The sequence below is a fragment of the Leptodactylus fuscus genome, chromosome 1, assembly GCF_031893055.1.
Source record: "Leptodactylus fuscus isolate aLepFus1 chromosome 1, aLepFus1.hap2, whole genome shotgun sequence".
In the NCBI taxonomy this organism is placed as follows: Eukaryota; Metazoa; Chordata; class Amphibia; order Anura; family Leptodactylidae; genus Leptodactylus; species Leptodactylus fuscus.
Window position 1 is genome coordinate 104,138,890 of NC_134265.1, and position 13,592 is coordinate 104,152,481.

At 41.0% G+C, this 13,592-nt stretch overlaps 1 protein-coding gene across 2 annotated transcripts in view; it reads left to right on the forward strand.

Moving 5' to 3' along the window:
- Positions 1-13,592, forward strand: part of ULK1 (unc-51 like autophagy activating kinase 1) — a 62,398-nt gene that overhangs the window by 26,214 nt on the left and 22,592 nt on the right. For both annotated transcript variants that reach the window (XM_075274842.1, XM_075274852.1), the window contains exons 6-10: positions 3,492-3,665; positions 4,779-4,852; positions 6,454-6,555; positions 12,451-12,509; positions 13,324-13,406. In XM_075274842.1, the coding sequence (XP_075130943.1) occupies positions 3,492-3,665; positions 4,779-4,852; positions 6,454-6,555; positions 12,451-12,509; positions 13,324-13,406 (492 nt within the window). The remainder of the gene's footprint in view (positions 1-3,491; positions 3,666-4,778; positions 4,853-6,453; positions 6,556-12,450; positions 12,510-13,323; positions 13,407-13,592) is intronic.

The following is a 13,592-nucleotide window of genomic DNA, read 5'->3' on the forward strand; positions in this document are numbered from 1 at the left end:
ACTAGACAGACATGTTAATAAGTTGTCTGTAAGTCAGAATGTTAGGGTATTAGAACCGGCTCATCCTAAGAGTGACCGGGCCAGACAGCATGTGCTTACCCTGTGAAACAGATCTCATGCCAGAGAGATGAGAGGGAAAAAGTCTAAACAAACAGCCCCGTTCCTGGGAGAATCATTCGGTCATAGCGTCAGCCCACAGAAATAAACAAAGGGATATAGTTACTTCCAAGCACTGCTGGCAAAGCAGTGTCCTGGGAGCGAATAAACTGCTTATTATCGGGTAGCGCAGAGAGCTATGATGAGTACTTGGCTTCTATGTCCCTTGTGGCCTATCCTACTAAATGCATACATTACTAGGATTAACATGCTAATGTCTGGCGGAAGACCCGCCACTCACAGGAGGACGGGGTACACTGTCATACTTTACTTCTGTTGTAGTCAATGGCCTACAAAGTTTTGGGTGTTTATACAATCGAAATATTATAGATGAGCTTATCTGGAAGGGCTAATATCTACTCTCTATAACTATTTGCTGTCAGCTGACAGTAAAGGCAAAATGGGAGGAGGATCTGGGGTCCACATTGGAGCAGTGGATAGAAGCCCTATAGACAGTACCAAACCTATTGGATAGTGAGGAGCAGCAGTTGTCACAATTGTATTTTATACACAGTACCCAAAGAACCCTGTGTTATTGCAAAGATAGGGCTACAAACTGATTCTAAATGCCCATATGTCATATGGACGGAGCTCACTTCTTACATATGTTGTAGCAGTGGCGTAACTAGGAACGGCGGGGCCCCGTGGCGAAGACCTCGACCGACCCCCTCCTCCGCATTCCTGCACGCTCTATTATGTCCCTTAGTGGCCCCTGCACACACTATTATATATCTTAGTGGCCCCTACACACAGTATTATGCCCCAGAAGTGGCCCCTGTACACAGTATTATGTCCCTCAGTGGCCCCTGCACACAGTATTATACACCATAGTGGCCCCTGCACACAGTATTATGTCCCATAGTGGCCCCTGCACACAGTATTATGTCCCATAGTGGCCCCTGCACACAGTATTATGCCCCATAGTGGCCCCTGCACACACTATTACGTCCCTTAGTGGCCCTCACACAGTATTATGTCCCTCAGTGGCCCCTGCACACAGTATTATGTCCCCATAGTGGCCCCAGTACCCAGTATTATGTCCCCATACTGGCCCCAGTACACAGTATTATGTCCCCATACTGGCCCCAGCACCCAGTATTATGCTCCACTGTGGACATCCATAAACAATTATTATACTCTGGGGTCTTTTCAGACCCCAGAGTATAATAATTGGAGACCCGGGGGAATAAAAACATAAAAAAAAACACTGTTGCTTACCTGTCCCCCGGCTCCGACGCTGTCGGCTCTTCAATGACGTCGGACGTCACATGACCCGGGACGCAGGCTGGGTTCATGTGATGTCAGAGACGTCAGACAACTAGGCCTGAGGCCTGCCCGGATCGTGGAGAGGTAAGTTTTTTATGTTTCTTACCTCTCCTGGGCCTCCGATCATTATACTCTGGGGTTTGAAAAGACCTCCGAGTATAATAATAGTCTTTGTAGGGCCCGCGGTGTCACTTACCAATCCCGGCCCAGCCAGGATCAGTAAGTAAATAGGGCCCGTTACTGGCTGGAGGCATACAAGGCGTAATAATTGCAAGTTTTTTGCAGAAGTTTGCACAAAGATTTGCAATTTTTTTTAACTTATGAACTGCCTTTACCATATTCCTGGAAGGGGGTGACACGGGCAGGGCCACCAGCGCCCTCTGATCCATGATCACTTGCAGTTGGTGTGTGGACACATAGGCCATCAGAAGGGGCAACTGATTTATGAGGAAGCGAATCCTCCATTGGTGATTGTTGTAGCCATATCAGTGATCAGGATATGATATAGGAAAAGAAGCTAAACTCTGTGATATATATGGTAGGTTTATGTGATTGAGAATAGGACTCCTTGGAGAGACTGAGAGAGTCCTGCTTACCCCACCTACACTGTCTTTACCAGAAGGCTGTCACGATGTGTGGGCACAGGCTCTTAGAGACTATAATAGAGCCATGTATTCTCAATGGGTATAATGATATAAAACTGCTGTTGAGTACAATATGTGAAAGAAGCATGGTGGATTTAGTTAGCATATTATATAAGGACCCCCTATCATGTTTATGTAAGCCCACTGATAAAAAGATGGCCATTATTTATTTCTGTTGCTTTTCTTAAGCAGTACACGTTCCCACGCTTGCTGGGAATTTAACCTTCCATTTCCTGTGCTGCTCTCAAGCCCTGTTACAACACAGACTGTATTTTCATAAGCGTTTACCAACCTCCAGCCTTTAGATGACTGTATTGGCAAGACATTGAGCTTTTTTTCAAGCTACTGTCAGCCGTGTAGAACTGGCAGGGCAACAGAGCCGTGTCGTGTTTGAAGTGTTTGTATATTTTAAGTGGAAAAGTTGCTGTTTTATCTCAGGTTGGTTTGCGTCCTGCGAATGTCCTAATCCTGTTATGCATTGTGTGCATATTGAACAGCATGTGCCGGTACGCAGTTGGAAAAGGACTGCATTGTTTATTTTTCCATACAGCTTTCAAGAATAAAAAGAGCAGATTTTACTAAATATCCTTTTAAAAGTTTATGGAGAGTGGAGAGGTTTACATCAAGCGAGCTGCCTCTTTGCTCAAGCTGCCCAAGCCTATCCAGTCTATCTTTATCCCAATTTTAGTTTGCTAATGCTAAGTTCACATTGGCATCAGCTCTCCATTGTTCTGGTCCGAACAACGGATAAGGGGAACACAAAAATGGCCCACCAGATCTTATTAACTATAATGGGGTCTGACTTTTCTGTCCGCTGTTATTTTTCATGTGTTAAATATTTTTTTTAATTTCTTTTGTGTCCTCCATTCTAAATGCTTCTATACTATACACTATAATAAGGCAAACAAGTCCGCCGCCACTCTTTTCCCCAGACAGGGAAGGCCCTGGTTACAGCTCATGACACAGGACTACAGATATTTTATGGAAATATATTGTGTTGGCTCCAGGTGTATGACATGGCTGCCCTGGACTCCCTGGCTTGCATTACAAGCGTATAGCTTGTTTACCCAGATCCGCATGGAGCAATAAGAGACCTATTTTGTAGTCATTACAGGCAAATTCCTTTAGGAATAATATGATAACCCAGTTGTAGCTGATAAGAGGGGCATTGGGAACAGGAATAAACAGTTCTTTATGACTGTGAACTATGTTATGTATGATATGTTTCCCAACTTTGCTTTAGGAAAATCCATTAAATGTCACAGTGATACTCCAATACCAGTTAAGGGCCTATTTACACAGAGGAATTCTGCTTCAAAATCTGCTCCAAACTCCAACTAAAATCTGTTTTCAGTATGAGGTGTTGTAACATTTATGTAACGGTGATAAAACATTAAAAATCTCTTTGACTTCTTTTCTGTCTAGCAATGCGGACCCTGAGCGAGGACACCATCCGACTATTTCTTCAGCAGATTGCTGGAGCCATGAAGATGCTGCACAGTAAAGGCATAATTCACCGTGACCTGAAACCCCAGAACATTCTCCTGTCCTGCACAGGTGGTCGCAGGTCCAACCCCAACAATATCCGCATTAAGATAGGTAAGATGCTCATGTATGTCTGTATACCCTCCATGTTTGAGGAAAAATGTATATGAAAGAATATACTTTTGTGTATATCCTTATAAAGAAGATGTATATTTAGTGTATGAAGTTCTTTGCAGTTATCATTATCTTAGTTATCCTTAGAAACTCTTTTGACCTTCTTAGGTCTCCTTTTTATTATTAATAGTAACAGTATAGCATATATCACAAGCTCCGTAGGTGCCTCATTCCAGTTATCCTGGCTTTGTTTCAACTCCCTTTCCTGGCGCCTTGTATACCAGTATTTTATCTAGTTATTTATAGTTACAGGACTGTTGTCTTGCTCTTGTTGCTCATTTAGTGATTGTTTTAAGCCGTCTTACAAGTTTCTCCACCCATATCTCCAACAGTCTCTTTTTATGTGAGGCAAGTGGTTTTTCCAGACTTCTAGTGCTCTACTTTTAGTCCCTTGTTTCTTATACTTCTCCATGAAGATAAAATTCACCTGGTAACCGGTATATATTTTCCATAGTGTAGCCTGCTTTGATATTTTATGGGATGAAGAGTATAAAATGTATACTAGATGAATGCAAGGCTTAAAAAAAGTTAAAAATAAAATAATGAGCATTGCATTGCAAATGTGTATTGATCCCTTTTTAAAAGGGAACTTGTCTCTACCTCCGACATGTCTATTTGGGTAAGTACTTGTATTCCCCATATAGTAACAATTCTTGTTATCTTAGAACTATATGCTGTGCTATTTCTCTGTTATTCTTCCTAGAAATGTATGAATTAATTGACAACTGGGTGTTACATTTCCACCTTGTCAGAGGGGTGTCTCTATACGTGGTCTGACACTGGCAGCACTGACTGGACAATGTTCGGACCTTATACACATACCCCATCTGGTGACGTCCAAGTGTCAGCTTATAAATTTTAGGAGGAATAACATAGCACAGCACAACAGACAGCCGGAAGATGTTGTGCTCCAGAATTGTTTTATCATGGGGAATACAATTATTTACTAGCTACTTACTTACAAGAGAATTGAATGATCCATTTTACATACCATTTCTTGTACCTTCTACATAGTGAGATCTCTGTAAACATTCAGAATTTTCTTTTTCACAGCTGATTTTGGATTTGCAAGGTATCTGCAGAATAACATGATGGCAGCAACTTTATGTGGATCCCCCATGTATATGGTAATTACCATCTCCTTAGCTCCATTAGAATCATGTAAACCTCCATTGTCCATGGAATCATGTATGTATATTACATTAGAATCATGTAAACCTCCATTGTCCATGGAATCATGTAGACCTAGGTCTAGTTCTGGTTTCTAAGTGTGGAGTGTAAATTATGTACGTTACATTAGAATCATATAAACCTCCATTGTCCATGGAATCATGTAGACCTACGTCTTGATCTAGTCTTTATGTGTGGGATGTACATTAGAATCATGTAAACCTCCATTGTCCATGGAATGATGTAGACCTAGGTCTAGATATGGTCTCTGTGTGGAGTATAAATGATGTACTACATTTATACAGTGAAATAAGGCCTGCTTTTGCAGCATCTTAATCCTTTAGCATAAAGGCCATACAAAGCAGCAGAATAATGCTCTTTATGGGTTAGATATGTGCTATATATAGTTCTACACACACTTAGAAATCTAGCAGACTGCACATGCACCAGCTCCACTAAGCAGACAATATCTTTTGGCTTTCACAGTAATTCACAGAGGATAATTTATAGTTTATCCTTATTTAATGATGGTTTATTAAAGCCCATGTATTGTTAAGCTCTGCTTCCTAGGGTACAGACCATTGTTACCTTTATATGCCAGTGCAGTATCGTATCCAAACATTTCTATAAAATGTCTAAAATCCTATTTCTTTCTTTTGTAACCATCAGTCATTTCTTAACTTGTTTTTTTTTTTGTTAAGCTATTCCTTGCTAAAGGATACGTATGCCCTTACAACTCTTAATGGGTTTTGTCAGGAGAGGGTGAGTAGGGCAAACACTTGCTGTTTAAGGGTCTTATACCACTGGTTGAAGACCTTATACACATTAGGTTGCTATTGGCCAAAAGCTCATTTGCCAGACTCCCCCTTACCCATACATGTGTGTATATGTTCTCAGTAGCAAGTGGAGAACATATGTGCAACCTCCAGTCAAGAGACCCCCATAGACTATAGATGTCTAATATTCATGTAATGTTTATGGCCTGCTTAAGAACGGTAAAGTCAGACCTATTTGTTTGTTTTGTGGGGGTGACCTACAATAAGGTGGAATGTGTTTACTTTCTTATTCCTTGAGACTGTTTCTACACACTATATGTGAGAATGGATTGAAATGATTGATATAGGACATGGTTTTAGCCACATCTGCCAGTCAGGTTGTGCCTACTGACTGCCCGCTGCTAAGTAGACAGCTGGCAGCCTCCCTGAGCTGCTAGAAATTCATATATCCTGGCAGCTCTCATTGTCAGTCTGTGCCGTGCTTTTAGCTGGACAGTCTGATGTTATATATGCAAAATGATTTACTGCCCTTACCTAAACATCTACGCATGCAGAATATGAATCCTGTACAGATATCTTCTGAAGGGGTCAGCGTCTGGGAAGCAATCCATAACACCAGCATATGTGATCTCACTCCTCGGCTTCACTCTAAATATACAATACTCAGACTTATAGGGCATTTACAATAGTTATCCACATACTATAGTTGACATACAGTAAAATTCTGGCTAAAGATAACACATTATAGACAAATAATAACTTTTTTCTGTCCATTATGCCAGGCACCTGAGGTTATTATGTCCCAGCACTATGATGCCAAAGCTGATCTATGGAGCATTGGCACTATTATCTACCAGTGCCTGACCGGCAAGGCTCCATTCCAGGTAAGTCTCATCTCAAGTCTACTACTGTATTTGACTGTGAAATTAATTTGCTCCTGACATTTGACGTGGTTGCCTTCATTCTACAAGAATGCTTTTTTCTAAAGAGAGGTAGTCTGGATACCAGTTCTCACACAACTATAGCAGTATTGTCCACATTTCGACCTTTGAAAGCCGTTACCCTTTTGTTAACCCCGATCAAATGAGCCCAGACCTTCATTAAGCTCATAGACAGGGTAACAGAAGCCTCATATGTCAGCGCCTTTTAGTAGTTTACATCTCTAAGAGAAACTGACACCTGTCTATGTAATGGGAAGCAGCCAATGTCTCGTGCCTTCATCAGATCTGGTATGCGTACTTGAGTCTAGTATATGAACACAAGCATCCACTAAAGGTCTCTTTAAAATGGCCTGAAAAGCACATTGTCACATATGAACATGGTGGTCTGGTGGTACACTGAAGCGATGGGTCCATGTAACATGCCCATAGCAGTGGAAGCTGCTCCTCTACCCTTGACACAAGCTAGCCCTGTACTGAGTAGTGTGGATTGTAAGCTTCATTGTGGCCTACACTATATGAGTGGTTATCATGTCTGTACAGAATGCTGGAATGTGTTGACCCTTTAGAAATAATGATTGATAAGAAAACCACAAAGAGCCAGACCTGAAGACCTATGATGGATGGTAGATGGTGTTGCATCTGACTATACTTGCAACAGTTGCTTATCAGATTGTGCAGATGCAGCTTTTTGTCCTAGGCTAGTAAGAGTTGGGCAGGGCATACATATGACTGATGTGTGTAACCTCATGGTTTCCTGGGGAAGACCTGTGCTGTGCGGACAGGAAACCGAAAATGTTGTGCCACTTCTGTGTGTGCATGAAAGATACGCCTGGTGGTGGCCATTTCATTACAGTGAAATGTTTAATATTAAAATATGCGGACCAAGATGAAACAATGAAATTGAAGTATTAATTCACTAAAAATGTGTCATAAAGCTGGCTCCAGCCATAATCTGAGCCCCAGACATAAAGCAGATGACTGTTCGGCTTGTCTGTACCTGACTAATCCTTCTTTCAGTGGAGCAATAAAATATTCTCTTACAGACTCAGTTTATTGGTTGGACCTGGAGACAAAAAAATGTTTAAGTTTTGCCCTGCCAGGGTGTTAAAGTTTCCATTCAGCTGTTTCTTACTCTTGACCATAGACATTACAGTGGATGCTGTGACTTTATCAGAACATGTGGCCACAGATGGAGAGATGGTCCCCAAGTTATCCACCATATCATATCTGGTACCTTATTGTGATATTTTGCAAGAAGGAAACGTTCGGGTGATATTTAAAATGCCTGATGCAGGGTAAACGTTTTCCAGAGGAGTCTGATAGTTGTTTATGTCCCTACTGAGCATGCATACATAAGATGGCCGTACCCTTATAATAGCTATCCACTGAGCGCTCTTTAGTCCAACAGCTATAACTAAGGAACTCCCATGTATATTCATACTTGGTGATCTAAGGGTCTGGGAAAGGAGTCTATGGAAGACATGAGCTATCTTATATGTAATTAGAATGGGACAAATAGGACAACTCCTCTTGTTTAGAGGGTGGGGGTCCTCTTTAGGAGCATTACTACTGCATTTCCCGCGTACTACACAACATACTTTGAAGGATAATGACTTCTACAGTCTGGTTAGATGAGGATTACAAACTGTCATAAACCTGGCCTTAAAGTCATGTGTGACCCATCCCCAAACAATGCACTATTCAGTTTTTCTTTTACAATAAGCACACAAGCAAACTGTTTGAGTGAAAGTAGCATTTGGCCATGTTAAGTAAGCTCCAGAGGCGGCAAGGTTAGTTGGTCGATGCTCACATATTTACAGACCCCTGACTGTTGAAGACTACTAGAAAAAAAAATCACCAGTCCCAGCGGAGACTGTTAGGAATGCACATTGGTGTGGATGTCGAGGAACAGGAGCTCAGCCTTGTTTTGATCTGTTGTGTAGGGAAGGCCAGGCACAGTATTCTAATAAATGACTCTAGTGACCTCTCTGGTTCTCTGAAATCATTGCATCATCAGGGTCAATGTAACAAGTACATTCCACTTCTAGATATAATAACTCCCACTTACTGAGCAAACTACTGAAATCTCCAGTTTTTCACTATTTTTGGCTGGAGAAGTGCATGATGCAACCCTGCCAGAGTATTACTTCTATCCTGCCATGTAGATGATTGACACATTTGGATATGGATCCATGATTCACTTCAATGATTTCCTGGAAGAGTTGCAAAGTCTATTGCATAAAATAAAGTGCAAGCTCTTCAGGACATCAAATAAAAACAAAACATGAAAAACATCCTGGATTTATGTAAGACTATGTTCATACTACCGTTATTACTATCCGGATATTAACTGTAGCAGATTAACAGGCATGGGCTGAGCTCTCTCCGTCTGTGCCGTTCCCATTGACACCTGCACGTTTTCTTCCCTCAGGTCCTGAATGAGGGAATAGTAAAAAACTCGACAGCCAAAAGCTCCCGTCACGTTTTCTACATTGGGGTGAATGCAGACGGACACCCCCAACAGTGAGGGCTCCGTCTGTATTTGTCATTTCATCCTGTGACGGATGAGAACATCGGACATTAAATACCATTACCATTAAATAACCATAGCGTGAACCCCCTCTGTATGTCCTATGATTTCTCCCTGTTCATGTGTTTTTATACATGCCTTGTAATGGTTATTTTAACTCTCTGGGTAGTTCAATATTCATGAAAGACCATGTTTGATGTATTCTAGGAACTGTATAATATTTCCACATGGTGGTTGGAACACGTTGCTGTTTTTCTAGCTGAAATGAAGACTTGGTTCAAAAGGCAGGGTGGCATTAAAAAGGAAGCCATATAGCTCAGTTCCCCGTCTCATCCAAATTTATCAGTTGGCATGAAATGCCTGCAGGAAAACCATATATAGAGCTATGTGATATAGGGCTCTTTCTTCTATACAGTATGCTACTATAGCAGCAGGAATTTGAGACCTTGTGCTGGCCCCTCATGTTTCCTGAAAAGCAGTTTGAAAGCAAAGCCCCACAGCCTCCCTTTTCAGTGTTAACTCTTTCAGTACCAAATGGAAATTTCATTCTTCTTTATGTTGATTGTGTCATTAGCAAAGACATTTTTTAATTAGCTGACCAAGTATTGGTAAAATATCTAGTGTTTTCAAATTCTTTAAAGTTTTTGACATTCAGATTTCAAGGTGTTAGATTTTGCGTACAGATGAACTATCCACAGGATAGGTCTTTCATATGTGGTCTGTGGTGGTCTGATACCGGACTGCACACAGATCAGCTGCAGCACCTGGGCATCGGAATAGGCAGCGCCTATTCAAGTAATAGGAGCAGCGCAGTAGCCCCATTCACTGCATAGCGGTGGTTCCAAAGGATTACAGTACAGTTCCTATGACTTGAATAGGACTTCCTATCCACTGCTGTAGCTTTTGGCGCCCTGACGCTGCCAGAACGGTGCAGGATTCGGATGCGGGACCCCATAGATGATATACTGATAACCTATCCACAGGATAGGTTATCAGTATGAAAAAAAGGATTTGTGACCCGGCAACCCCTTTAAGAGTAATGTAACACTGGAAACTATTCAAGAGGACTTCTCCACTCTCCTAAAATGTCTCTTTTAGTCAATTGCATTCCTCTTAGAATGACCAGTTGGAGCAGGTTTTCTTTGCAGTGTGTATTCCCCCTGGAAATTTATGAACAAATTAACAACTGGTCATTTCCATCACCCTTCTTTGCAGGGTATGTCTGCGCACTGTTTCACACTGCTACAATTGTTTGATCAGATATTTCCAGGAAGAACAACTGAAGGACCACACAAGCCAGTTCGAAGAATAAATGTTCTAGGATTATTAGATTATATATTATGACTAATGCAAGTATTTTCTATTAATAAAAGATCAAATCCAAATATTAGGAGAATTACCATTGCCTTGGCAGCACTTCCCTCTAACACAATTGCGGAGACGGAATAAAAAACTGAGTACACACAGACAGACTATGTTGACAGTGAGGTGCCCTGGTATTTTACAGCGGATTTGTTCCTGCCTTTGTATACTGGTTACAGTTTGTAATTAATATATTAGTTATTTGGTTACAGTTTAATTGATTTCTTACTATTACTCTATAACTTGCAATGTGTTACAGTTGTTATAAAGATAACAAATTTTTAGCACATGCATCCATTTGGTTGTATAGCACTAATTCTGTTTTGTTTGTGAGTTAACTACCATGAACTCTGGAGCCGTCCTTGAAGTGACATGTACAGTATCAAGTAGTTGTCAAGCACATTCTGTTTTTATAATCCATGGTCTTTCCAGGTCTCTATGCTGATATTGAATGTGTTCTGTCTTTTTTTTTTTTTTTTAATGTAGATTGTGAGCCCCACATAGGGCTCACAATGTACATTTTTCCCTATCAGTATGTCTTTTTGAAATATGGGATGGAAATCCATGCAAACACGGGGAGAACATACAAACTCCTTGCAGATGGTTTTTTGCCCTTGGCGGGATTTGAACACCAGGACTCCAGCACTGCAAGGCTGCAGTGCTAACCACTGAGCCACCGTGTGGCCCCTGAATGTGTTCTGTCTTTGTCAATTAACTCTTTCTTTTATTATAAAGTTGAATTTTTCTCTCATCCTTTATGATACGGGAGGGCACAATTGCATTTATTATTTAGGTAAAATGACAATTTTCAGTGGATAATACATATTAGGGGGCAACATATCCATCTACTTAATATTCATTTACATTACTTCTTGTAGTATTTTTTCCTTTCTTTTTATAAATGTCAGCTGAAAATGGATAGCAGGGAGACCACCGCATATCAATGAAGGCTCCATTCTTTTAATAATATGGGAATGGTATTCACTTTTTTCTAGCAGAATAAAGCCCAGTCTGTTTGGTTTATAAGGCCCGGTTCACATCTGGGACTGGGTTTCCGTTCGGGGTCCACTTGGGGACCCCCCGAACGGCAACCAAATCCGCATAAAAAAGCGGTTACCTTAGGAAACCCACGGACTGCATAATGGGGTGTGTGTGGTTTCTACTCGGTTTTCACATGAATAATGCAGAGAGAAAAGTGCCGCATTTTTCATGCAGAGATGGGAACGCAGATGTGAACTGGGCCTCAGTTCTAACTTTGATTGTAAGAACTGGGACTACTTCCTTTTGGAAGGAGAAATGTCCGATAGTATATGTATGATTACTATAAGTATCCAGATTTTTAATTGTAATGGTATCCATATGTATTAGATAAATGTCATCCAATCACACTACGTGGGATCAGTAATATACCTTATGACATTTTCTCTCCTCCAGATGTCTGGAGGAAGAAGGATCATGTATGTTAGATCTCATTATATCCTATCCTTATTCCCACAGGAGATAAGCTGTTACAACATGTATCTGGCAGTGGCTTATTCTCTTTTCCCCACATATGCACTCTTGGCCAAGCTAAATGTGTGCTTATAGAATCAACAGACAGCTATCATGGCCACAAGTACATTATACACCTGTTTTTGGGGTAGTTGACCGTATCCCACATATTGTATACAGGCGTTTAGAGTCCGTTTTTAGAAACTGATCTTTATATGGTATAAGAAATAGCAATGTGTTGCAACACCTTGTGGTTTGCATAGCTTAATTCCACCTTTCCTATTTAAAGTGACTAGAGTAGCTCTTTTCATGGTGATGCTAAATAAGTACACTAGTGGTTAAGGAGGTGTATGATAGGCAATGGGTGTGTTGTATAGCATGTGACTATGATTCTTGTCCCCGCACCTTCTGGAGCTTACAGTCCACCTGTGGTTAAAGCTTCCTTCTCTTTTCAGGCCAGCAGCCCTCAGGATCTTCGTCTCTACTACGAAAAAAACAAGACCCTGACTCCCAAGTAATCATTCTTCCAGCATTACTGGCTTTTTCCAATGACTTGCTCTCTATCTACACCTGTTGATTCTGTGCGGAGGTTCCAGGCTGCCAGTGAGATGGGCACAAGATATTTGGCACTAACTTGAGCATTCCTTAATTAACACTGCATAACTTCTTGTGCCAGGCTCAGACAGAAAGGTCTTTAATCCCCTCAGCAAATGGGCCGGGTTATTTAAGGAAACTCTATTCCAGAGAACTCGATGGAGCACAAGAATATGTTTTGACTGTTCTATGTTTTAATGAAGTCTTGTACTGAAAGAGGCCAAGTAATATAACACTTATATATTCCGGTACTGGCTGGAAATATATTTGCATAGTAATTACAGTAACACTGGTATTTCCTGGTGTTATCAGCATAACCCAAATGTGTAATGGTATAGAGAGACTAGAGGTAGGTGTTGGGATTGGCAGAATAACCACAAAGCTCTCCTATAGGTGGTGTGTACAGGTAAAACCTCTTTGGTCTTTTACCAGTCATAGTGAATTCACAAGACATTTTTTTGTTGCCTACCTCAAAATGTCTGCCCCTAAAAATACTTTCTAAGTACAACACTGAGCCTAGTTTAGGAGTGATGAAGAATAATACCCAGGGTGCTTGCAAGTGTTAAAATTAAACCTGGCAACCGCGCTCCCCTCTCGCTTTTCGCTCGCACAGACTGCTCAAATCTTCTGCTCAGCAGTTTCCTATACGGTGACTTCTCACTACCGCTTTGCCCTTGTATTTTTGTGTCGGTATGTGCTGTTTAACAGGCATGTCTGTGTGTTTAACATTTCAGTATCCCTCGGGAAACCTCATGTCATCTGAAGCAACTTCTTTTGGGGCTTTTACAGAGGAACCAGAAGGACCGAATGGACTTTGGTAAAGTTTTAATAATACTTGTAAATTCTCTTGATAAAACTTCTGCAAATTGCATAATGGACAAGTTAAAGTCTTGTAGATTTCTATGTACTTGTGTAATGCTCTAATATTTCACTGGTTACTTGGATAATATGTGGTACTGCAGAGCATCGTCCATATTGTCAAGTCTTGATTCACATGTTATGT